General features: G+C 44.8%; 1 protein-coding gene across 1 annotated transcript; it reads right to left on the reverse strand.

Annotated features, from left to right (window-relative positions):
- Positions 1-11,413: 11,413 nt before the first annotated feature.
- LOC123184587 (ribosome production factor 2 homolog) lies at positions 11,414-12,453 on the reverse strand. The gene is made up of 4 exons (XM_044596684.1): positions 12,427-12,453; positions 12,194-12,259; positions 12,011-12,103; positions 11,414-11,458 (listed from the first exon to the last, which is right to left on the reverse strand). The coding sequence occupies exons 1-4, from the start codon at positions 12,451-12,453 to the stop codon at positions 11,414-11,416; spliced, it is 231 nt and encodes a 76-aa protein (XP_044452619.1).
- Between the last annotated feature and the right edge of the window lie 13,567 nt (positions 12,454-26,020).

Raw genomic sequence — 26,020 nt, forward strand, 5'->3', positions numbered from 1 at the left:
GTATATTGTTTTGATAACTTCAGTGTCTGGTCGATGAATTATTTTTCTGTTTAGGGGTAAAACATGTCATACCGTGTAGGGTGATAGTCACATGCAAGCAAAATTAACCAAAGGACAATGATAATATTTCTTTATAATTATCATAATAAAATGTCTACTCACCGACAAGGCTACCTACCAAATCTGGAAAATGTAACCTAAAATAGCGAACTTAATAAGGGGGTGTTCTACCAAAATAATTATGTCTTTATTAATCAGACCACAGAAATAGAATCACAATATGAAAGCAGTTGCGGGACCGGGCCGGTATAGGCGGTGCCACAGTCAGTGGGTTCCATGCGGCTCGCTAGAACTATTCGCGTGGCTAGATATGTCACCCACGATGGGAATAGCGGTTAGAGAACGAAACTTACTCCCATTGGAGGAGGAAATAGCCGGATAGCGCTTTGTAATTTTTGTTACTTCGGGTGTTTTTTCTACTATCATGATAGTAGATGAAAATATCGAAGTATTACGCATCCACTACAGATGCTCTTACCCAGGGGTTCCCGTCTGAAACAGAAGGTTGGGGGTTCTGATAATTAAGGAATGTAATTCCTTTGAATAAGCTTTGAAAATAGTGAAAAATCTTTTGTGGGTACACTCATTAAATAAAAAATATCCCCTCACCACTGCGTTTAATCAGTGTGTGATCTCTCTAGCTCTCTGCTGATTATAAATACATGGCGAGAGACTACGCTTGCTATCACACACATCACTTACCTATCTCCAAATCATTCCCTTCTTCCTCTACATACGCGGAGCAACCGTATATTGTTCACCGGCGGCGAGCATGGTTTCTTCCTCCTTCGTGGCTTTCGTGGCTCTAGCTAGCAGCTTCCTGATCCTCCTCCATTCGACCAGCGTCTCTGGCTGGTCCGATGGCGGTGCGACGTGGTACGGTCCCTGAGAAGGCGCCGGCACCGACGGTATGTATATAGTCTCGCATGGACGATGCATGCAGACCTTAATGATGAGAGTGCATGCATGTTAGGACGCGTATATGTTAGTAGTTGTTTACGTGTACTGACGTGTAGCGCCCTTCCTTTTGCCGAGAAGGACCGCCGGATTTGGGGCTCGTCGCCGGCGAAGTTCGAGAGAAAAAGAGGGATCAGCGTGCGAGAGAGAGAGAGAGAGAAAGAGAGAGAGAGAGAGAGAGAGAGAGAGAGAGAGAGAGAGAGAGAGATGCAGACGCAACGAGAAATAGAAGAGAGAGTAATTCAAATTAATTTCAACGATACCCCACACAACTCCACACGGTCAGCTTATATACGCTGCCGGCAATACAGACGGCCCAAGGTCCGCTACACACACCCGAGCCCACACCTGACGGCCTACCTATTCAAATCACCCGCCAACACTTTACGTCTTCTCTTTCAGAACACGGCCTCCCCCTTGCTTGACAGCCAGTGACAGTATCTCCATACTGACATTTCCCTCCCCTTGAGAACCAGCTAGTCCCCAGGCTGGTGCATCTGGAAAACACGCCTTGATCACTTCATAGTCCTCCCAAGTAGCCGCCGAATATGGCACCGAGGTCCACTTGATCTGCACTTGTAAATGCGCCGCGTTGCCTTTCTTTACCAGACGCCTGTCCAGTATCTGTTCTGAAATCACTCCTAGGACTGATAAATCTAGAGGTTTGGGCAGCATTGTGAAGACTGGTGTGTGATCTGGTACATGAGTAGCTGGGATACGTGGAACACGGGATGAATATGGCTTCCTTTAGGTAACTCGAGCTTGTAGGCAACGGCTCCAATCTTAGAAATGATCTTGAACGGTCCAAAAAATTTCAGTGCTAGCCTAGGACAGGGCATGTTCACAACTGATGACTGGGCATATGGTTGTAGCCTCAGATACACCTGTTCACCTTCAGAAAATTCCCTAGGTGATCTGTTTTTGTCAGCATAGTGTTTGTACTTCACTTGTGCCCTGTGTAAATGCTCCTTCAATATGTTAGTGTGTTCTGTCTGAGCAGAGAGCCAGTTATGCACTTCCCCATTCAGAGAAGTATGATTCCCAGCTAGTTGTCCAATGTTGGGCTCATGTCCATACAGTGCCTTGTGAGGAGTACAGCCCAGTGAGGAATGAAAAGTTGAATTATACCAGAATTCTGCTTGAGGCAACCAGTTGTTCCACTTTGCAGGACAATCATGAACATCACATCTCAAATACATTTCCAAACACTGGTTGACTCTTTCTGTCTGACCATCAGTTTGGGGATGATATGTAGTGCTCATTTGTAACTTTGTGCTCCACACTCTGAACAACTCCTTCCAAAATGAGCTGGTAAATATCTTGTCTCTGTCAGATATGATGGACAGTGGTAGTCCATGTAATTTGACCACATTATTCAGGAAAGCTTTAGCAACACCAGCAGCAGTGAAAGGGTGTTTGAGAGGTATAAAGTGGCTTACTTTAGTGAACCTGTCAACTACTACTAAAATAGAGCTGTAGCCTTCTGATTTAGGTAAACCCTCAATGAAATCCATACTAATGGACTGCCATGGTCCTTCAGGAATTGGTAAGGGCTGCAACATACCAGGGGATTTACACAACTCATGCTTGGCTAGTTGACACACTGCACACTTCTTGACAAAGTTTTCAATATCTCCTTTCATACCTTGCCAATGAAACAACTGTTTCACTCTGAAATATGTTGGAAGAATTCCTGAGTGTCCTCCCACAGGGGAAGAATGAAAAGCTTGTATCAGTCTGGTTTTAAGTCCAGCATTTGCTCCTATCCAGATTTGATCATTATGTTTCAACAGTCCCTTATGCAGCTTAAAACCTGGACAAGCTACAGGATCCAGAGCTAACTTTTGCAGCATTTCTTGAGCTTCAGAATCTACAGTGTAGGAGTTCAGTACTTCCTGTATCCAGACAGGTTGAGATGTAGATATAGCCTGAATGGGAAAAAGATGAGCAACTCTGGACAGAGCATCTGCAATAGTGTTCTCAACCCCTTTCTTGTACTGAATGCTGAACTGCAGCCCCACTAGTTTAGTCATAGCTTTTTTCTGGAGCTCTGAAGTCAGAACTTGATCTCCTAGGTGACATAAACTCTTGTGATCTCTTTTAATGACAAAAGGCCCTCTTGAAAGACATGTTCTCCATTTATCTATTGCCATCATTATTGCTAGGAACTCCTTTTCATAGATAGACAGTTGCTTGTTCTTAATACCAAGAGCCTTGTTGTAAAAGGCAACTGGATGTCCTTCCTGTGTTAATACAGCTCCTACACCAGAGTCACAAGCATCTGTTTCCACACAGAAAGGTTTATCAAAGTTGGGTATATAACTAGGACAGGAGTAGTAGCCATTGCTTGTTTTAACTGTTCAAAACTTGTTTGGGCTTCAGGTGTCCATTGGAAGGCTTGTTTCTTTAGTAACCGAGTTAAAGGTTTTGCCAAAATTCCATAGTTCTGTACAAATTTCCTATAATATCTAGTCAGACCTAGAAATCCCCTTAATTATGTCACATTGTTGGGAACTGGCCAACTCAACATCACAGCAGTTTTGGAGGGATTAGTGGCTACACCCTTATCAGAGATAATATGCCCCAAATATTCCAGAGACTGCTGGCCAAAAGAACATTTGCTCTCTTTCACATAGAAGTGATTTTCCCTGAGTGTAGTGAATACTTCTATCAGATCCTGTAAATGCTCCTCTAAGAAAAAAACTACACACAAGTATATCATCCATAAACACTAGCACCTTTTTCCTTCCTTTCTTTCTGCCAGGAAACAGAAAATTCATCATACACTGAAAAGTGTCAGGTGCTGTTGCCAGCCCAAAAGGAACTATTTTGAATTGGAACTGTCCATGGTGAGTCTTGAAAGTTGTTTTATGCTCATCTTCAGGCAACATTCTGATCTGGTGGTAGCCAGCTCTTAAATCCAACTTGGAAAACCATTTAGCTCCTCCTAGTTCATCTAACAACTCATCAATGATAGGTAAAGGAAATCTGCTTTTAATTGTGGGAGCATTCAGCTTCCTATAGTCCACACAAAATCTCCATGAACCATCTTTCTTCTTTACTAATAGTACTGGTGATGCAAAAGGACTTAAGCTTGGAGTTATCAGACCTGCTTTGAGCATTTCATCCACTTGTCTTTCAATTTCTTCCTTCTGAAGTGGAGAATACCTGTAAGGTCTACTGTTGACTGGAACAGCTCCAGGTACTAAATTGATCACATGATCTATGTGTCTGTGAGGGGGCAGTGTTTTTGGATCACTAAACACATCAGAAAACTCATGTAACACTTCCTTGATTGGTGCAGCAACTTCATTGTCTGCCCTTTTCTCCCAAACAGGTTTTATTAAAGCAACTGCCATAATGTCATTTCCTTTATTCCATTTAACTACTTGTTCCACTGGAATTTCAGTTAATTGAGTTTTTGTACTGGTAAAACTCCTTGTAGTCTCACATCTTTTCCTTGGTAATCAAACTGGATCCACTTCTCGGCCCATTGGCATTGCATAACTCCCCATTTCTCTAACCAATCCATGCCCAAAATTATATCATATCCTCCTAACTGCAACACCCTCATTTCATTAGTGAAATTGTGGCCTTGTATCCACCAAGTTAACTGTGATACACATTCAGAGCACTATAGCAGATCACCATTTGCCACTTTCACTGACAAGGTTGTAGGCAAAGTTTCAGATTTCAGTTTAACTCTGTCCAACAGTGCTTGATCCACAAATGTGTGAGTACTGCCTGAGTCTAACAGTATCAGCACCACTTGATTTCCAATTAATGCTCTGAATTGTATAGTCTTGGGATGTGAGGCTCCAGACAGTGCCTGAACAGATATAGTGGCACATTCCTCTGGTTCTTCCTCCAATAATGCATCTAACGTAGCATCAGAAATGATCTGATGAGGATCCAAACACTCTGTTGCTTTCAGCTAGGCAGCACTGTTATTAGTACTGTTGCAAACATGCCCAGGAGTGTACTTCTCTCCACAGCTATAACACAGTCCATTCGCTCTTCTGTATTCCTTGAGCTTCCTTGATTTCCATAATTCACCTGGAGCCACATCATTCCTGTTATCCTGTTTATTGTACTGCCCTTTCTGGTACCCAGACTTGCCCCCTTTTGTTTTCAGCAGTAATCTCTCTTGTACCATAGCATATAGGGTAGCCTTATGCACATTTACAGGAAGTTGCATCTCCACTGCTGCACGCAACTCTTCCTTCAGTCCCAAAATGAACCGTGTGACTAACAAAGTATCACTAAGAGCAGGCTCATAAAGTCTGATGTTATACACCAATTGATAGAACTGATTCTTGTACTCCTCTACTGTACCCACTTTTTTCAGCCTCATCAATTCCTGCAAGAGCTCTCTGTGAACATTTATGTCAAACTCCTCTGTCACTGCTTTGCAGAATTGTTGCCAGTTAGGCCAGATCCCCATCTGTTTGTATGACTGAAACCAATGTGCTGCATTGCCCACTAAATTCAGAGAGGCAGACGTGACTCTGAAATTTTCAGGAATGTTGTACAACAGGAAGAATGACTCGCATTGGTCGAGCCATATTCGCACACCTGTCCCATAAAACTTAGGAAAATCCATCTTAGGCATCCAATTCCGCTTCCTAGTCGCATCATCACACACCACATGTTCTCCCTGTTCTCCGCTGATATATGGATTTGTCACAGGTACCTGGTTATGGCAAGCCTGGCCACGCGCTGTTGATCCTGGAGCCACCCCGAGCACCCCATCGCTCTGAACTGACGGTGGAGTCATGCGAGGCACTGTCCGTGACGTCTCTGATGTCGCTCCGCTCTACTTGCCGGCCTGCACTTGCTCCTACTATACCTTGCCGAGGGTGTCGTAGTATAGGTTGACTTTCACCTGCACCTGGTCCAATCGTTGCGACTGCTCCTCCAGCTTCGCGTGGAGCGCCTCCAGACGCTGGCAGATCTCGGCCGCCCCAGCGAGCTTGCTCTGCTCCGCCCGCATCGCGGCGAACTCCTTCAACATGCGCTCCTGAAACGCCTCCATCTCTGCACGCTGGGCTTGAACTTGGCCGTGGTGCCTCCCTCTGAAGCAACCCACCTCAGGTCGGGATTTACACCAGTCGAACCCTAGGGTGACCGGAGACCGTCGCCTCGGAATTTGCCGGGTACGCTCTCGAGGTTGCGGAAGCGAGCCATGGACCGATCGCTCTGATACCAGATTGTAACTCCCTTGCCTTTGGCCGAGAAGGACCGCCGAATTTAGGGCTCGTCGCCAACGAAGTTCGAGAGAGAAAGAGGGATCAGCGCGCGCGCCTGCGCGCGCGCGCGGGCGAGAGAGAGAGATATGCAGACGCAACCAGAGAGAAACATAAGAGAGAGTAATTCAAATTCATTTCAACGATACCCCGCACAACTCCACACGGCCAGCTTATATACGCTGCCGGCAATACAGACGGCCCAAGGCCCGCTACACACACCCGAGCCCACACCTGACGGCATGCCTATTCAAATCACCCGCCAACACTTTACGTCTTCTCTTTCAGAACACGGCCTCCCCCTTGCTTGACAGCCAGTGACAGTATCTCCATACTGACATGACGAGTGCATGGGCGTGTTGCAGGTGGTGCCTGCGGGTACCAGGGCGATGTGGAGCAACCGCCGTTCTCCGCCATGGTCACGGCGGGCGGCCCCTCTATCTTCAAGAACGACAAGGGTTGTGGCACTTGCTATCAAGTTAGATGCATCAGCCATGGCGCTTGCCCCGGGGTCCTGATGACCGTGGTCGACATAGACCAGTGCCTCGGTGGGCCATACCTATCCGAGGCCCGGTTGAGGTACAAATTTTGATAAAAGGAATATTTTTTGAAATTCTGAACCCAATTCGAAACATGAAAAAAAAACAAATTTGCGTACATTTTTTGAAACACAATCATTTTTTAAATTTGTGAACAAAAATAGGAACATTTTCTGATTGAGGGCATGCTGTTTGTTTTTGGTCCTCAATGAGGAGCCATGATTGCGTGCAAAAAAATTATTTTGTGTCAATGGTTGTCTTGGAGAGAAATAAATAAATGGGTGCATTTAGCATGGTGATTCGATACTATTTGGTAATATATGATGAACTTTTTAAATTACACGGTGAACATTTTTAAAATATATGGCAAACATTTTTTTCATAACATGGTGACCAATTTTCTGTAATAAGATGAACAATTCCTAATTATGCGCTGATTTTTCTTTTGTAATATACTTTGAACATGTTTTTAGCAGCAATCAAATGCATTTACTGTTCATTTTGCTAAATAATCAGTTGGTTGAAAATTGACGGCAACATTTGTATCTTCCTTTTTTCTATAGTATTTAACTTTTAGAATTCTTCTCATGCCAGCGACTTTGTTCTAGGAAAATGAGCATCCAAACAGTCAATGCACGAATGAAAAACAACAATTAGAGGAAACCAAAAACTGAAATGCCAAGTTGCCACTCAAGTGTGGACATGCAACTGTGATAAAAAATAGGTTCAAATGCCCAGTTGCATGTCAATGGTGGGCTTTCAACTGGGACAAAAAAAGGGTCGGACCCAGTTGCGAGTCAATGGTGAACTTGCAACTGAGTCAAAAGAACGGATCAAGAGTCTATGAGTCCATGGTTGTTTTGCAATTCAAATAGAAATAAAGGCAGACCCAATTGCAAATAGATGGTTGACTTCTAGTTGCTACAAAATAAGTCAACCCCTAGTTGCAAGCCAATGGTGGACTTGCGATTAAGGCGGGAAAAAGTCAGGCCCAGTTACAAGTCGAGCACGGACATGTAACTAATGCAAGAAAAACATCGGGCCGGTTGCAAGTCATGGGTAGACTTGCAACTGTTTTCCAGGGTGGCTGATTTGTTGTAGATTATGGCCTCAAGTTACTTGATTTCCCATGATGTTCATGAGTTTACGATTATTCAAAGTTTCGTCATTGTCTTAGTGTTTCCTACCCATGGATCAACCCTAAAATTTGGTAATTTCTTATGCTCTGTTTCATAACTGGACAGTGGGAACTAGACATGCCGAAAACAAACCGGAGTTATTCTATGTAGCCAAAACATAGATACATATGACTTTGTTGGAAGAGAGATAAATTTGAAAATTATCGGAGAGGATCGTTTAACTGTAGCAAGAGCAAGAAAAATTGAGCGTTTCTTATCACAACCGTTCTTTGTGGAGAGGTTTGTATTCTCTTACCTAAGAGATGATATCAAGATGTCATCTCTCTGTGGTACGATTTCAGGAGTGCACAAATAATGGCTAGAGATAAGGATAATCCCTTGTATAACATGTCTTCTAACTTATCTAGATGATGTGGAATACATAAGTAAATACAACATTATCAACCATTATGCATGCCGTTACATATGACTTCATCAATATATCTTGAAGACATATGGCCATAAGATAGATACATATGACTTCATCAATATAGTTTCCCCTCCGATAGATACATATGGCTTCATCAATATAGTTTGAAGAAATGTGATTCTAGTATTTAGTATGGGTTGTGTGAGTGTGTGCATGTGTATGTATTTGTGTGCTATACTCTTCGGTTATAAAAAGGAGAAGATAGGCACATATATAGGGCTAAATAGAAAACCTGGTGAAATTTTGGTTTAAAATGATAAATATATTGGCCTTTCTATTACGGAAGGGCACATGGAAAGGAGAAAAACTCCAATTCATTGAAAATAAGTTCCACGGAGACCTCCGGTTGGAGAAATGCCTTCCACCCGGTAGGAACACACGAGCTTTTTTGATTCAGAAGTCACAAATTGTAAGACAATAGATGTTCCAAATTAAATAGTAATAGTAGCTCTAGTAGATCCCCTAAAAGCTACATTTGAAGGGGATTTTTTTTTTCTGGTTTAGGGAATTTCTCCTGCTAGCAGATCCACCAAACTATATTTTCCTCAAAAATCTATCTTCTATCCCTTAAAATACTCATATATAGCATAATTTAGCATAGAAGAGGGCATTCTCAGAAAAAAAAAATTGGGAAACTTCTCACCTTCCACATTTCGGGCATTGCGACCAGCGCACCACTGATTGGCTCGGCTCTGGCTATAAAACTACGCGTTGTTGCACCAAAACCCTAGCCCACCCTACGCGCGTCCATTTTATTTCTATGTTTGATGACAATATTATCATAAATAACCCAAGGCCGACCAAGTACAATGATTCCATGATTTTTTTTGTATTTTGCACACATCTTACTCATGTAATACTTAAGCATGAGTCTAGACCTTACCACTTAATGGTCGTGACTAAGTACTTATCCCTCTTATACTTAAGAAAAGAGAATAGAAGTGGTTCCTTTTCTTTCTAAAGAAATACTTGATGCACTTATTAAATGGAAACTTTTAGCAAGGCGCAAATGTAGGAAGGCTCTTCTGAACAACGTCCTTTCACTTCATGTGAAGGTAGCACAAATTATATAAATAAGAATAATAATAAGAAAGAGAAGTGTAATGTTACCGTGTTGTCGGCTTTGTAAAAAGGAGAATAATGATTGAGACTTACATGAAGTCAAAAATAAAGAAAAACTTGGGTTAACGCAGTTGATCATTAGGCAATGGAAAGACCTTATAACCGATGTTATGTAAGGAGTAGGATTGCCACGCAAGAGATGCGCTTGAGCTAGAAATGTATGAAAGCTCTCCTAAGGACTAGTGGAGTGTGCATCCAACTTGCTTACTCATGAAGACCTAGAGCATTTGGACAAGCTCATCATTGGAATATACAAGCAAATTAGTTCTATAATGTAAAAGTCCCCACTAGTATATGAAATATGAAGTACATGAAAACCCCATATTACAATGTAGTAGTGCTACTCTGAAGACTTTACAATATCTGCTAAAATTAGTACTTTGAAGTAGAAGTGTATACTAAAAAGGAATATTATTGTCACTTCTTCTCTCATTTTCTCCATTTTTTTCTAGCTTTTATTTTACCTTTTTAAGCTTTTCTCCTTTTTTTGGTGACATCCCCATGGTGCATCTATTATTTGATCTCTCAAAGTGGAAGCAACACTCTCTAATGAATGCCTTTTGAATTTATTCATAACTTAACTCAACTGATTAATACGATGAACATGATGTAGAAACTCTATTGGAATGTCTCTAGCAGTGTACCAGGATGTGCAATGGTCTAGTGTGGCATGTATGAAAATGAATGACGGTGGTTGTGCCACATCAATATCGTGCCAGCAATATATGATCATGCAAAGAAAAATGACAGTGAAGGATCACACCTCTAGTCATATCGTGTAATGATGGATGTTGCATGTCATTATATCTCGTAGTGGCTATGGAATGCCATGATAGGTAGGTACGGTGGGTATTTTGAGAAATATATATGGGCTTATGCATAGGATAATAGGAGGAAGTTCTCCCATGATATTTGCATGTAGCAACAAAGGATGCACCAAGTCTCAAGGTGAGAGTGAGCAATGCATAATACCGAAGAGGCTAGTAATATGAAGATGAGAGAAGTGTATAAAGTTTTGAAACTCATATTAATCATAAGGACCTCAAAATAGTAGACAAGTGCATTGTGAATTAACATAGAACCAGGCAATCAAGATCCCATGATCTCTCCCTCCGGTTGATTATTGAAAAAGGCTCCAATTTGGATCGTCGCGGAACACGAGGTGGCTGCGGCAGAAAAATTCCTCAATATTTTTTCTGGGGTTTCATATCAACATAAAGGCAAAGGGATCAAGAGTTGGTAGAGAGGAGAGATCCACGTGGCCCCACCATGCGACCAGGGCTTGGGACATGGGGCCACCCCATGTGGGCCCTAGGGGGCCTCTGGTCATCCAATGGCCCATGCGTGCCTCATGGTCTTCAATCTTCACGATGGATTTTTATTTCGTTCCTAGAAATTGTTTTCCATAAAATCCAAAAACATGCACAAAACAACAACTAACACTGGGCACTCGATTATTAGGTTAGTCAAATAAAATTGTATAAAAAGGTTCCATAACTATGTAATAATGGTATAAAAGTAGCATGGCAATCCGCTCTCTTTCCTCGGCACTTTTGAGTTATGGCTTTGCACCTTTTTGTAAATTCTATGAACTGCTCTGTTTGGAACGGCACTACCCCAACACTAGTTTTCACAGGTACTTCTGAGTTGTTCTATCCTCATAATAGATGTGTCTCCTTTTTGTGTTCATAACCACTACATACGGATGAATATAGACGTATTTTACAGTGTAGATTCACTCATTTTGCTTCGTATGTAGTTCATATTCAAATCTCTAAAAAAGACTTACATTTAGGAACGGAGAGGGTATAATATTAAGACGCTAAGGAGACAGTTGGTTCAGCTGGTGCGTGTCACTTGGGTCATCGCTTTCACTCGCCTTCATTTTGCACTCTTGGAAGCGAGCTTCTTCTTCCTCCTCCTCAGCTGAAAACAAAATGTTGAAACGGAGTTAACGTTAGCGGCAGGCAGCAATGGAATATGTACTGTGTGGGATGTTGACTGATTTCATAAACTGTTATAGAATTGGAAGATCTATGGTTTATCTCAGCAAATGTGGAACACAATATACAACACAAATCTAATTAAAGGACACAAAGTAAAAAAAACTAAGCTATACAAGCAAGCTTCGTTAGCGTTTAGACTGATACAAAATGTTATTTAGCTGACTTGTCACATCAACTCCGAAACAAGCACAGTGAAACTTTATTTTGATCGATGATAAAGACCTACAATACGTGAGTGAAGCCAAAGAATATGTACAATATTGTGGTAACCAAGGCCATGAACACGAACCGTGACATAAAGCACCGTAAGCTCCATTGTATCTAAAAATTGATACAAAACTACCTAGCTAACTCAAAACCACAATGCAGACATACAGTAACTCGATCTGGAACAAGCATTAATGAAATTGATGATGAAAAACAGAATAAGTTCATCACAATATGACGACTGTCATATTCACTCAGGGTTGACCTTTTGCTTCTTCGAGTGCCCCTTGTTTTTCTTGGCATCACGGTGCTCCTGCTTCAGACCCTTTATGTCTTTTGTTAAGGTCAATTTTGAAATCTTTCAGTCAAAAAAACATGAAGCAGATTAGTACACCAATGGGTTAAATTTAAACTTCACAACTATTTATAAAGCAAATTAGACACAAACCTTCTGGTCTGGAATGTAGATCATGCCCCGCTTGCCGTCAATTACATCATTTGTCACATTTTTCACCTGCAAAAATGGTAATGTAGTAGAGAATACATATTGACATACAAGTTCTCAGTGACAAAGTTAGAGCAGGAAGTATAGTTGTTTAGGGCCAATGAGACTAGTCTGCGACCTAACCATCAGGATAACAATATCTGATGAACAAAAGACAGTTGTTCCATTGGAATTACCTTCTTAGCATGACCAGGAGTCCTCATAGCTAGCTTCTTTCTGTAGACTTTTAGCTGGACGATGTAAAAATCCAAGGATTAACCTTTTAAACTGGGTAGGGATGGTGACAACGTGCACCTACTTTATAGCCAAACAGATATGCATTTGTATATACTTATAAAGGTTTTCCTCTAGCATTAATTATGGATTTCTACTTCATTGGATTATCTTACCAAACATATAAAAACTAAACTAAAGCCGGCACTGAATTTTTTTTCGAGAGTACGCCAAAGGCGTACCTTATCTTTATAGAAGGGGAGAAAAAGTTGTACAAGACTCCACGGTTGGACGAAGAAGCCTACCACGGAAACGCTTACTCCTAAAAAAACACAAAAGCCTACTCTCTCACGAAAGGATCTAACCCCTCAACTCCTAGGCCCGCCTTCTTCCAAAGCTTGATCTCGTCATGTATGAGATGAACAAGGTTGGTCTCCGAGCGGACTTGATCATTGCGGTTGAACACCCGAGCGTTCCTCTGCTTCCTTAAGTGCCACGCGGTCAGGATGCCAAGCGAATCAAAACCTCTCTTGAGCTTTCCATGGAAGAACTTCCGCGCCTTGTCCCACCACACCATGAAAGTATCCTCGGAGCTTGGAATTTGGACGTTGATTTGAAGCAGCCGGAAACAACCATTCCAAACTTGTCTCGCGTAGACGCATCCAGCGAGGATATGGTCTGTTGTGTCCTCCTCCCGGTAGCATGTGTAACATGCAGAAGCCGTATCTTGGAGACCATGCCTCGCACGTCGGTCTGAAGTCCATAACCGATACTGAGAGGCAAGCCATGTAAAGATTTTGCATTTGAGGGGCGCCCAACTTCTCCATATGCATTGGGAAGCGGCAAACCGAGTCATGCCCTGGCAAAGCATACTATAAGTGGATTTAGTGCTATAGGAACCCGAGGCACTCCAGGGCCAGTAGAAAGCATCATCGTCCGAAGCATTCCTTTGAATCGTCGCCAAGGCATGCTGCAAGTGTATGAGCTGCAGGTGGGCCGTGAAGGATAGCTCGCCCGTGATATCATTGACCCAGGAGTCCTCGAAAAGCGCATCCCGGACCGTTCTTTTTCTCTCCGTGAGCTTGTCCACCATGCCGGCGATCAAAGGGGCGATATCTTTTGCCGCAAACCCGTGAATCCATCTGTCCGTCCAGAAGAAGATCTTGCTGCCCTCTCCAACCTCGATGTGGACCAGACTGTCCAACACCGCTTTGGCTTCTTTGTCCACCATGAGATGTAGCCCTTGCCAAGGCCTTGAGGAATCTGTCCTCCTGAGCCACTCCCAGCGAACGCGCATGGCCAGGCCTTGAGTCCTCGGGTTCTTGACTCCCAACCCACCGTACGGCTTAGGCCTACAGATGGTATGCCACGCAACCAAGCATTGTCCGCCATTGATCTCCTCTTTCCCAACCTAGAAAAAAGCACGCATCCACTTGTCGACTTCTTCGAGAACCCATTGGGGCGCTTTCATGACTAGCAAATGATGTATGGGGCGGGCTGCTATGATGCTGTTAACGAGCACTAGTCTCCCGGGTCTCTGAATCATGCCACGTTGCCAAGCTGGAAGGAAGCTTTTGACCTGATCAAGCATTGGCTGCCAATGCACTTTGGAGAGCTTGTGGATGCTGAGTTGCAACCCTAAGTATTTGCAAGGGAACTGCCCCATATGACAGTTTAACAGCTGCTGCACTCTGTCCTGATCCCCTTGCTGTCCCCGTATCAAAATTGCCGATGTTTTGCGATAGTTCACTCGAAGGCCAGAAGCGTGTCCAAAGAGGTATAAGACTTCTTTAATGCAAGTGAGATCCGGCTCCGTGGGGCGCACGAAAAGCGCGAAGTCATCAGCGAAAAGAGAGAGCCTCTGGCTTGCCAACACACCGTTGAAGGAGGACAAAACCCCCACTACAGCAGCCTTGCAAACTAAGGCCGAGAGGACGTCCATCGCCATGACAAAGAGGAGCGGTGAGTTGGGGTCTCCTTGGCGCAGCCCACGAGCGTGATCAAACCTGACACCTTGATTCCCGTTGACAATGACTTGAAGACGCAGACTGCAGCAAGATCGCAACCCACTTTCTGAAGTTTTCTCCAAATCCCTTAGCTCTCAAAACTTCAAACAGGAACGGCCAAGAGATGGTGTCAAATGCCCGTGATATGTCAAGCTTCAGAAAGACGGTTGATGTTTTGCGGGCATGCATTTTTCTCACCATTTGCTTCACTAGGAGGAAATTATCGTGTAAGCTTCTCCCACGGATGAAGGTGGACTGGTTCATGCTGACTAGTTCCGGAAGCATTTTCCTCATTCTGATGGCCATCATTTTGGAGAAGAGTTTGCCAAAGCTATGAGGCAAGCTGGTCGGGCGATAATCACCCACTTCATCCGCGTCACTTCTCTTAGGAATGAGTACCATCAGAGCTTTGTTTAATTTCGCGAAGCCCCGACCATCTCCCATATACAGTTTCAGGAAGCCGGCCATGATATCGCCCTTGATGATGGGCCAGGCTTTTTGGTAAAAAGCACCAGTGAATCCATCTGCCCAGGAGCCCGATCCGGTCGCATCTCCTTAATCATCTTCCACACCTCACCTTCGGTGAAGATTTCCTCGAGCTCCTGCAGATCAGTAGTGTGCAAACCGAGGGCATCCAAGTCAAGTGTGAATTCGCGCGCCTGATCTCTCCCCAAAAGCTCCATAAAGGAAGAAGTGAAAGCATCTGCTATACGGTCTTGATCGGTGTGTATGTCGTCTCCAACCTTGATTCGCGGAATGAAGTTTTTGGTTCTCCGGCCGTTTGCAAAAGCTTGGAATAACTTCATGTTGGCATCACCTTCCTTAACCCACCTCATTCTGGAACGCTGACGTTCAATGGTCCGCTCAAGGGAAGCCATACCCAACAACGCCAGCTTGAGAGTACGACGCAGCCAGAGCTCCTGGTCGGTGAGAATGCGGTCTTCCTGGGCCCTGTCGAATCTGCAGATCACATAAGTTGCCACTGCCATGAGTAACTTGATGTTCCCAGTCGTTCTCTGTCCCCAAGACTGCAGGGACTCTACAGCGTTTCTGAAGAGCGCGTCGAGACGCTTGAAAGGATCCACAATCGTATCGCTACAGACCCATGCCTCTCTTATCGCATCCTCGCACCCTTCAAGCTTAAGCCAGTAATTCTCAAAGCGGAATCTCTTTTTAGGACAGAAAAGAGCTCCCGTGTTCAGGTGGAGTGGAGCATGATCAGATACGCCCGAGGATAACGCTTGCAAGAGACAGTCCGGATACTCCAAGTCCCAATCCACGGATACCAGCACCCTATCAATCTTGGTTAGGGTAGGGACATCTCTCTCGTTCGACCAAGTGAATATCCTCCCATGCATGTATACTTCTTTGAGCTCATTGTTGTCTATAAAGCTGCGGAACTTGTTTATCATGCTCATGTTCAGGTTCGAGTTATTCTTCTCCGAGGCATGCAGAATCATGTTAAAATCGCCAAGAATCATCCACGGTCCAGGCCTGAGCACTCGCGCTGCATGAAGCTCCTCCAGAAACGCAGTTTTCCTAGTGTTTCCTTGCGGTCCATAGACCGCGGAAATCCACCAGGATGCCCCATGTCTCGTAAGAACACACCTCGAGATGAAATCAGTGTTCGCGTGGAACTGATCAATGTCAATGCAAGTCGAATCCCAAGCGATGAGAACTCCACCTCTCGTATCTGCCGCGGGCAGAAAAGCAAAGCCATCGAAGGCCGACCCGAGGCATTGCAACACAGTGTAACGGTCAATGACTTCTATCTTAGTTTCTTGCAGACAAATTACATTCACTTTCACGGTGGCAACGAACGCCCTAATTGCATCTCTCTTCGCTGGGTTGTTTAATCCTCTCACGTTCCAACATAGGATCGATGGGCTAAAATCCATGGAAGAATTCGCAACCACTCCCTCTGGACATTGCTCAACGCTAATGTACTCCCAAGGCCGTCGAGCTTGCCCCTCCAAGATCTCCACCAATTGGCATGGTCTTCCCAAAGAGTGAGGCAATGACTCGGATGTGCTACTCTCTGAGCGGCGAGTCGAACAGTCCTTTTAGATCCTCCACCATTTTCTCATCCACCTGCAGATCATGCGGCGCCAAACCGAGCGTGCGAAGCAACACATTCTCAGCTGGGGTGGCCTTTGACGAGGCTGCTCCCCCAGCCTTTTTCTTGGCTCTCGTAGTGCGCCTCGGCGTGAACGGCTCTGCGTCTGGTCGAAGTGTGGAGGCTTGCACCTCCTTAAGCAGGGGCGGGGCAAGCTTCTTGACGATGTTGACGCAGAAGGCTTTGAGCTTGGAGTAAGCGATTGCTTCAGGAGGCGTCATTCCCTCCATGGCAGCGGCCTCATCCGTGGGGAAGTCAGGACCCAGCACGGCACCATCCCTTCCTAGCATGCTTGCGTTCATCACAATTAAGTCTGTGCAAGGCATGCACGCAGGCTCTTTGCACGTAGACTCCTCCACGTGAACAGGAGTTGCATGGCTCCTCTCGTCGATGATTGGCGCGAAATCTTCTCTCTGATCCTCGTGTCCCGTGTTGGTCTCGCAATCATTAGTAGTCACAGGCTGGCTCTCAGAATTGATTGGCATGGACTCCTCTCTCTGAACCTCGTGCTCCATGCTCGTCTCGCAATCATTGGCATTCTCTGGCTGGCTGGGTTGGGCAGGTGCCAGATCTGATGCAATCATGGCGCGGTCCGGAATCGCGGCCTCCCCACCAATCTGGTTTCCCCCATCAACAGGCACGTGGGCCGACACGACTAGACTCGTGGCCCCGGGAGACAGCGACGCAGTGTTGGGACCCGGCTCGCTTGGCGGGACTGTTGGAAATATGCCCTAGAGGCAATAATAAAAGTGTTATTATTATATTTCTTTGTTCATGATAATAGTCTTTTATTCATGCTATAACTGTGTTATCCAGAAATCGTAATACACGTGTGAATACATAGACCACAATATGTCCCTAGTGAGCCTCTAGTTGACTAGCTCGTTGTGATCAACAGATAGTCATGGTTTCCTGGCTATGGACATTGGATGTCGTTGATAACGGGATCACATCATTAGGAGAATGATGTGATGGACAAGACCCAATCCTAAGCATAGCACAAAGATCGTGTAGTTCGTTTGCTAGAGCTTTGCCAATGTCAAGTATCTCTTCCTTTGACCATGAGAGCGTGTAACTCCTGGATACCGTAGGAGTGCTTTGGGTGTATCAAACGTCACAACGTAACTGGGTGGCTATAAAGGTGCATTACAGGTATCTCCGAAAGTGTCTGTTGGGTTGGCACGAATCGAGACTGGGATTTGTCACTCCATGTAAACGGAGAGGTATCTCTGGGCCCACTCGGTAGGACATCATCATAATGTGCACAATGTGACCAAGGGGTTGATCACGGGATGATGTGTTATGGAACGAGTAAAGAGACTTGCCGGTAACGATATTGAACAAGGTATCGGTATACCGACGATCGAATCTCGGGCAAGTAAAATACCGCTAGACAAAGGGAATTGAATACGGGATTGATTAAGTCCTTGACATCGTGGTTCATTCGATGAGATCATCGTGGAACATGTGGGAGCCATCATGGGTATCCAGATCCCGCTGTTGGTTATTGACCGGAGAACGTCTCGGTCATGTCTGCATGTCTCCCGAACCCGTAGGGTCTACACACTTAAGGTTCGATGACGCTAGGGTTATAAAGGAAGCTTGTATGTGGTAACCGAATGTTGTTCGGAGTCCCGGATGAGATCCCGGACGTCACGAGGAGTTCCGGAATGGTCCGGAGGTAAAGATTTATATATGGGAAGTCCTGTTTTGGTCACCGGAAAAGTTTCGGGCGATATCGGTATTGTACCGGGACCACCGGGAGGGTCCCGGGGGTCCACCAAGTGGGGCCACCTGCCCCAGAAGGCTGCGTGGGCCATGCGTGGGAGGGGACCAGCCCCTAGGAGGGCTGGTGCGCCCCCCACAAGGGGGCCAAGGCGCAAGAGAGAGTGGGAGGGGGCAAACCCTAGTCCAGATGGGCCTTAAGGCCCATATTGGTGCGCCTCCCTCTCCTCTCCCCCCTTGGCCGCCTCCCCTTTGCCATCTAGGGCTGGCCGCACCCCTTGGGGGTGGGAAACCCTAAAGGGGGCGCAGCCCCCCCTTCCCCCTATATATAGATGAGGTTTGGGGCTGCCATACACATGAGTTCTCTCCCTCTTGGTGCTGCCCTACCTCTCTCCCTACTCCTCCTCTTCCATGGTGCTTGGCGAAGCCCTGCGGGATTGCCACGCTCCTCCACCACCACCACGCCGTTGTGCTGCTGTTGGATGGAGTCTTCCTCAACCTCTCCCTCTCTCCTTGCTGGATCAAGGTGTGGGAGACGTCACCGGGCTGTACGTGTGTTGAACGCGGAGGTGCCGTCCGTTCGGCACTAGGATCATCGGTGATCTGAATCACGACGAGTACGACCCCATCAACCCCGTTCACTTGAACGCTTCTGCTTAGCGATCTACAAGGGTATGTAGATGCACTCTCCTTCTACTCGTAGCTGGTTTCTCCATAGATAGATCTTGGTGACACGTAGGAAAATTTTGAATTTCTGCTACGTTCCCCAACAGTGGCATCATGAGCTAGGTCTATTGCGTAGATTCTTTGCACGAGTAGAACACAAAGTAGTTGTGGGCGTTGATGTTGTTCAATGTGCTTACCGTTACTAGTCCAATCTTGTTTCGACGGTATTGTGGGATGAAGCGGCCCGGACCGACCTTACACGTACTCTTACGTGAGACAGGTTCCACCGATTAACATGCACTTGGTGCATAAGGTGGCTAGCGGGTGCCAGTCTCTCCCACTTTAGTCGGAACGGATTCGATGAAAAGGGTCCTTATGAAGGGTAAATAGCAATTGGCATATCACGTTGTGGTTTTGCGTAGGTAAGAAACGTTCTTGCTAGAAACCCATAGCAGCCACGTAAAACATGCAAACAACAATTAGAGGACGTCTAACTTGTTTTTGCAGGGTATGTCATGTGATGTGATATGGCCAAAAGGATGTGATGAATGATATATATGTGATGTATGAGATTGATCATGTTCTTGTAATAGGATTCACGACTTGCATGTCGATGAGTATGACAACCGGCAGGAGCCATAGGAGTTGTCTTTATTTATTGTATGACCTGCGTGTCATTGAAGAACGCCATGTAAACTACTTTACTTTATTGCTAAACGTGTTAGTCATAGAAGTAGAAGTAGTCGTTGGCATGACAACTTCATGAAGACACGATGATAGAGATCATGATGATGGAGATCATGGTGTCATGCCGGTGACGATAATGATCATGGAGCCCCGAAGATGGAGATCAATGGAGCTATATGATATTGGCCATATCATGTCACTACTATATAATGGCATGTGATGTTTATTATGTTTATGCATCTTGTTTACTTAGGACGACGGTAGTAAATAAGATGATCCCTTACAAAATTTCAAGAAGTGTTCTCCCCTAACTGTGCACCGTTGCTACAGTTCGTCGCTTCTAAGCACCACGTGATGATCGGGTGTGATGGATTCTTACGTTCACATACAACGGGTGTAAGACAGTTTTACACAGCGAAAACACTTAGGGTTAACTTGACGAGCCTAGCATCTGCAGACATGGCCTCGGAACACGGAGATCGAAAGGTCGAGCATGAGTCGTATAGTAGATACGATCAACATGAAGATGTTCACCGATGATGACTAGTCCGTCTCACGTGATGATCAGACACGGCCTAGTTGACTCGGATCATGTTATCACTTAGATGACCAGAGGGATGTCTATCTGAGTGGGAGTTCATAAGATGAACTTAATTATCTTGAACATAGACAAAAGACCTTTTGCAAATTATGTCATAGCTCACGCTTTAGTTCCACTATTTTAGATATGTTCCTAGAGAAAATATAGTTGAAAGTTGAAAGTAGCAATTATGCAGACAGTAGAAAGCTTATGTCCTTAATGCACCGCTTAGTGTGCTGAACCCCAAACGTCGTTTGTGGATGTTGCGAACATCGGACATACACGTTTTGATAACTACGTGATAGTTCAGTTAAATGGTTTAAGTAGAGGCACCAAAGACGTTTTTCGAAACATCGCGGAACATATGAGATGTTTCGAGGGCTGAAATTGGGATTTCAGGCTCGTGCCCATGTCAAGAGGTATAAGACCTCCGACGATTTTCTTAGTCTGCAAACTAAGGGAGAAAAGCCCAATCGTTGAGCTTGTGCTCAGATTGTCTGAGTACAACAATCACTTGAATCGAGTGGGAGTTGATCTTCCAGATGAGATAGTGATGTTTCCCCAAATTCATTGCCACCAAGCTGCTAGAGCTTCGTGATGAACTTAACATATCAAGGATAGAGATGATGATCCTTGAGGTATTCGCGTTGTTTGACATCGCGAAAGTAGAAATCAAGAAGGAGCATCAATTGTTGATGGTTGATGAAACCACTAGTTTCAAGAAGGGCAAGGGAAAGAAGGGATACTTCATGAAACGGCAAATCAGCTGCTGCACCAATGAAGAAACGCGAGGTTGAACCCAAACCCGAGACTAAGTGCTTCTGTAATAAGGGGAACAACCACTGGAGCAAGATTACCCTAGATACTTGGTAGATGAGAAGGCTGGCAAGGTCGATAGAAGTATATTGGATATACATTATGTTAATGTGTACTTTACTAGTACTCCTAGTAGCACCAGGGTATTAGATACCGGTTCGGTTGCTAAGTGTTAGTAACTCGAAATAAAAGCTACGGATTAAAACGGAGACTAGCTAAAGGTGAGCTGACGATACGTGTTGGAAGTGTTTCCAAGTTTGATGTGATCTAACATCGCACGCTCCCTCTACCATCAAGATTAGTATTAAACCTGAATAAGTGCTCTTGCACGTAAAGGAATGGTTTATTGAATTTTGATCGTAGGGATACACATTTTCATGCCAAAAGATATAAGATAGTAATGATAGTACCACTTACTTGTGGCACTGCCATGTAAGTCATAATGGTATAAAACGCATGAAGAAGCTCCATATTGATGGATCTTTGGACTCACTCGTTTTTGAAAAGTTTGAGACATGCGAACCATGTCTATTGGTGTATATGCATGAAGAAACTCCATGCAAATGGACTGTTTGGACTCACTTGATTTTGAATCACTTGAGATATGCAAATCATACCACATGGGCAAGATGACTGAAAAGCCTCGTTTTCAATAAGATGGAACAAGATAGCAACTTGTTGGAAGTAACACATTTTGATGTGTGCAGTCCAATAAATGCTGAGGCATGCAGTGAATATCGTTATGTTCTTACTTCACAGATGATTCGAGTAGATGTTGAGAATATTTACTTGATGAAACACAAGTCTGAATTATTGAATGGTTCAAGTAATTTCAGAGTGAAGTAGAAGATCATTGTGACAAGAGGATAAAATGTCTATGATACGATCATAGAGATGAATATCTGAGTTACGAGTTTTGGCACACAATTAAGACATTGTGGAAATTGTTTCATAATTAATACCGCCTGGAACACCATAGTATGATGGTGTGTCCGAACATCATAGTTGCACCCTATTGGATATGGTGCGTACCATGATGTCTCTTATCGAATTACCACTATCGTTCATGGGTTAGGCATTAGAGACAACCACATTCACTTTAAATAGGGCACCACGTAATTCCGATGAGATGACACCATATGAATTATGGTTTAGAGAAACCTAAGTTGTCGTTTCTTAAAGGTTTGGGGCTGCGACGCTTATGTGAAAAAGTTTCAGGATTAAGCTCGAACCCAAAGCGGATAAAATACATCTTCATAGGACACCCAAAACAGTTGGGTATACCTCCTAATTCAGATCCGAAAGCAATATGAATTGTTTCTAGAATCGGGTCCTTTCTCGAGGAAAGGTTTCTCTCGAAAGAGTTGAGTGGGAGGATGGTGGAAACTTGATGAGGTTATTGAACCGTCTCTTCAACTAGTGTGTGGCAGAGCACATGAAGTTGTTCCTATGGCACCTACACCAATTGAAGTGGAAGCTTATGATATTGATCATGAAACTTCGGATCAAGTCACTACCAAACCTCGTGGGATGACAAGGATACGTACTACTTCAGAGTGGTACGTAATCCTGTCTTGAAGGTCATGTTGCTAGACAACAATGAACCTACGAGCTATGGAGAAGCCATGGTGGGCCCATATTCCGACGAATGGTTAGAAACCATGAAATCCGAGATAGGATCCATGTATCAGAACAAAGCATGGACTTTGGTGGACTTGCCCGATGATCGGCAAGCCATTGAGATAAATGGATCTTTAAGAAGAAGACGAACGTGGACGGTAATGTCACCGTCCATGAAGCTCGACTTGTGGCGAAGAGTTTTTTTTTCACAAGTTCAAGGAGTTGACTACGATGAGATTTTCTCATCCGTAGCGATGCTTAAAGTCCGTCGGATTCATGTTAACATTAACTGCATTATTTATGAAATCTTGCAGATAGGATGTCAAAACATTGTTTCCTCGACGATTTTCTTGAGGAAAGGTTGTATGTAATACAATCCGGAAGGTTTTGTCAATCCTGAAAGATGCTAATAAGTATGCAAAGCTCCAGCGGTCCTTCTAAGGACTGGAGTAAGCATCTCGGAGTTGGAATGTACGCTTTGATAAGATGATCAAAGATTTTGGGTCTATACAAAGTTTATGAGAAACTTGTATTTCCAAAGAAGTGAGTGGGAGCACTATAGAATTTCTGATGAGTATATGTTGTTGACATATTGATGATCAGAGATGATGTAGAATTTCTAGAAAGCATATAGGGTTATTTTGAAAGTGTTTTTCAATGGAAAGCCTGGATTAAGCTACTTGAACATTGAGCATCAAGATCTATAAGGATAGATCAAAATGCTTAATAATACTTTCAAATGAGCACATACCTTGACATGATCTTGAAGGTGTTCAAGATGGACCAGTCAAAGAAGGAGTTCTTGCCTGAGTTGTAAGGTACGAAGTTAAGACTTAAAGCTCGACCACGGCAGAATAGAGAGAAAGGACGAAGGTCGTCCCCTATGCTTAAGACGTAGGCTCTTCAGTATGCTATGCTGTGTACCGCACCTGAAGTGTGCCTTGCCATGAGTCAGTCAAGGGGTACAAGAGTGATCCAAGAATGGCTCACAGGACAGCAGTCAAAGTTATCCTTAGTAACTAGTGGACTAAGGAATTTTCTCGATTATGGAGGTGGAAAAAGAGTTCGTCATAAAGGTTACGATGATGCAAGCTTGACACCTATCCGGATAGCTCTGAGTAGAGAGACCGGATACATATAATGGAGCAATAATTTAGAATAGCTCCAAGTAGAACAGTTGTTTGGAATAGCTCCAAATAGAGCGTGGTAGCTGCATCTAGGAGATGACATAGAGATTTGTAAAGCACACACGGATCTGAAAGGTTCAGACCTGTTGACTAAAACCTCTCTCACAAGCAACATGATCAAACATAAAACTCATTGAGTGTTAATCACATAGTGATGTGAACTAGACTACTGACTCTAGTAAACTCTTGGGTATTAGTCACATGGCGATGTGACCTGTGAGTGTTAATCACATGGCGATGTGAACTAGATTATTGACTCTAGTGCAAGTGGGAGACTGTTGGAAATATGCCCTAGAGGCAATAATAAAAGTGTTATTATTATATTTCTTTGTTCATGATAATAGTCTTTTATTCATGCTATAACTGTATTATCCGGAAATCGTAATACACGTGTGAATACATAGACCACAATATGTCCCTAGTGAGCCTCTAGTTGACTAGCTCGTTGTGATCAACAGATAGTCATGGTTTCCTAGCTATGGACATTGGATGTCGTTGATAACGGGAGCACATCATTAGGAGAATGATGTGATGGACAAGACCCAATCCTAAGCATAGCACAAAGATCGTGTAGTTCGTTTGCTAGAGCTTTGCTAATGTCAAGTATCTCTTCCTTTGACCATGAGAGCGTGTAACTCCTGGATACCGTAGGAGTGCTTTGGGTGTATCAAACGTCACAACGTAACTGGGTGGCTATAAAGGTGCATTACAGGTATCTCCGAAAGTGTCTGTTGGGTTGGCACGAATCGAGACTGGGATTTGTCACTCCGTGTAAACGGAGAGGTATCTCTGGGCCCACTCGGTAGGACATCATCATAATGTGCACAATGTGACCAAGGGGTTGATCACGGGATGATGTGTTACGGAACGAGTAAAGAGACTTGCCGGTAACGAGATTGAACAAGGTATCGGTATACCGACGATCGAATCTCGGGCAAGTAAAATACCGCTAGACAAAGGGAATTGAATACGGGATTGATTAAGTCCTTGACATCGTGGTTCATCCGATGAGATCATCGTGGAACATGTGGGAGCCATCATGGGTATCCAGATCCCGCTGTTGGTTATTGACCGGAGAACGTCTCGGTCATGTCTGCATGTCTCCCGAACCCGTAGGGTCTACACACTTAAGGTTCGATGACGCTAGGGTTATAAAGGAAGCTTGTATGTGGTAACCGAATGTTGTTAGGAGTCCCGGATGAGATCCTGGACGTCACGAGGAGTTCTGGAATGGTCCGGAGGTAAAGATTTATATATGGGAAGTCCTGTTTTGGTCACCAGAAAAGTTTCGGGCGATATCGGTATTGTACCGGGACCACCGGGAGGGTCCCGGGGGTCCACCAAGTGGGGCCACCTGCCCCAGAAGGCTGCGTGGGCCATGTGTGGGAGGGGACCAGCCCCTAGGAGGGCTGGTGCGCCCCCCACAAGGGGGCCAAGGCGCAAGAGAGAGTGGGAGGGGGCAAACCCTAGTCCAGATGGGCCTTAAGGCCCATATTGGTGCGCCTCCCTCTCCTCTCCCCCCTTGGCCGCCTCCCCTTTGCCATCTAGGGCTGGCCGCACCCCTTGGGGGTGGGAAACCCTAAAGGGGGCGCAGCCCCCCCTTCCCCCTATATATAGATGAGGTTTGGGGCTGCCATACACATGAGTTCTCTCCCTCTTGGTGTTGCCCTACCTCTCTCCCTACTCCTCCTCTCCCATGGTGCTTGGCGAAGCCCTGCGGGATTGCCACGCTCCTCCACCACCACCACGCCGTTGTGCTGCTGTTGGATGGAGTCTTCCTCAACCTCTCCCTCTCTCCTTGCTGGATCAAGGCGTGGGAGACGTCACCGGGCTGTACGTGTGTTGAACGCGGAGGTGCCGTCCGTTCGGCACTAGGATCATCGGTGATCTGAATCACGACGAGTACGACCCCATCAACCCCGTTCACTTGAACGCTTCCGCTTAGCGATCTACAAGGGTATGTAGATGCACTCTCCTTCTACTCGTAGCTGGTTTCTCCATAGATAGATCTTGGTGACACGTAGGAAAATTTTGAATTTCTGCTACGTTCCCCAACAGGGACCCCATCGACCACGTGCTCCCTAGAAGCTTCGTGGCAGCACGCGGGGGAGGGGTGGCCCCTCTGATCTCCTCAAGTTAGTTGGGCTGTGTGGC

This window comes from Triticum aestivum, chromosome 2A, assembly GCF_018294505.1.
Source record: "Triticum aestivum cultivar Chinese Spring chromosome 2A, IWGSC CS RefSeq v2.1, whole genome shotgun sequence".
Classification (NCBI taxonomy): domain Eukaryota; kingdom Viridiplantae; phylum Streptophyta; class Magnoliopsida; order Poales; family Poaceae; genus Triticum; species Triticum aestivum.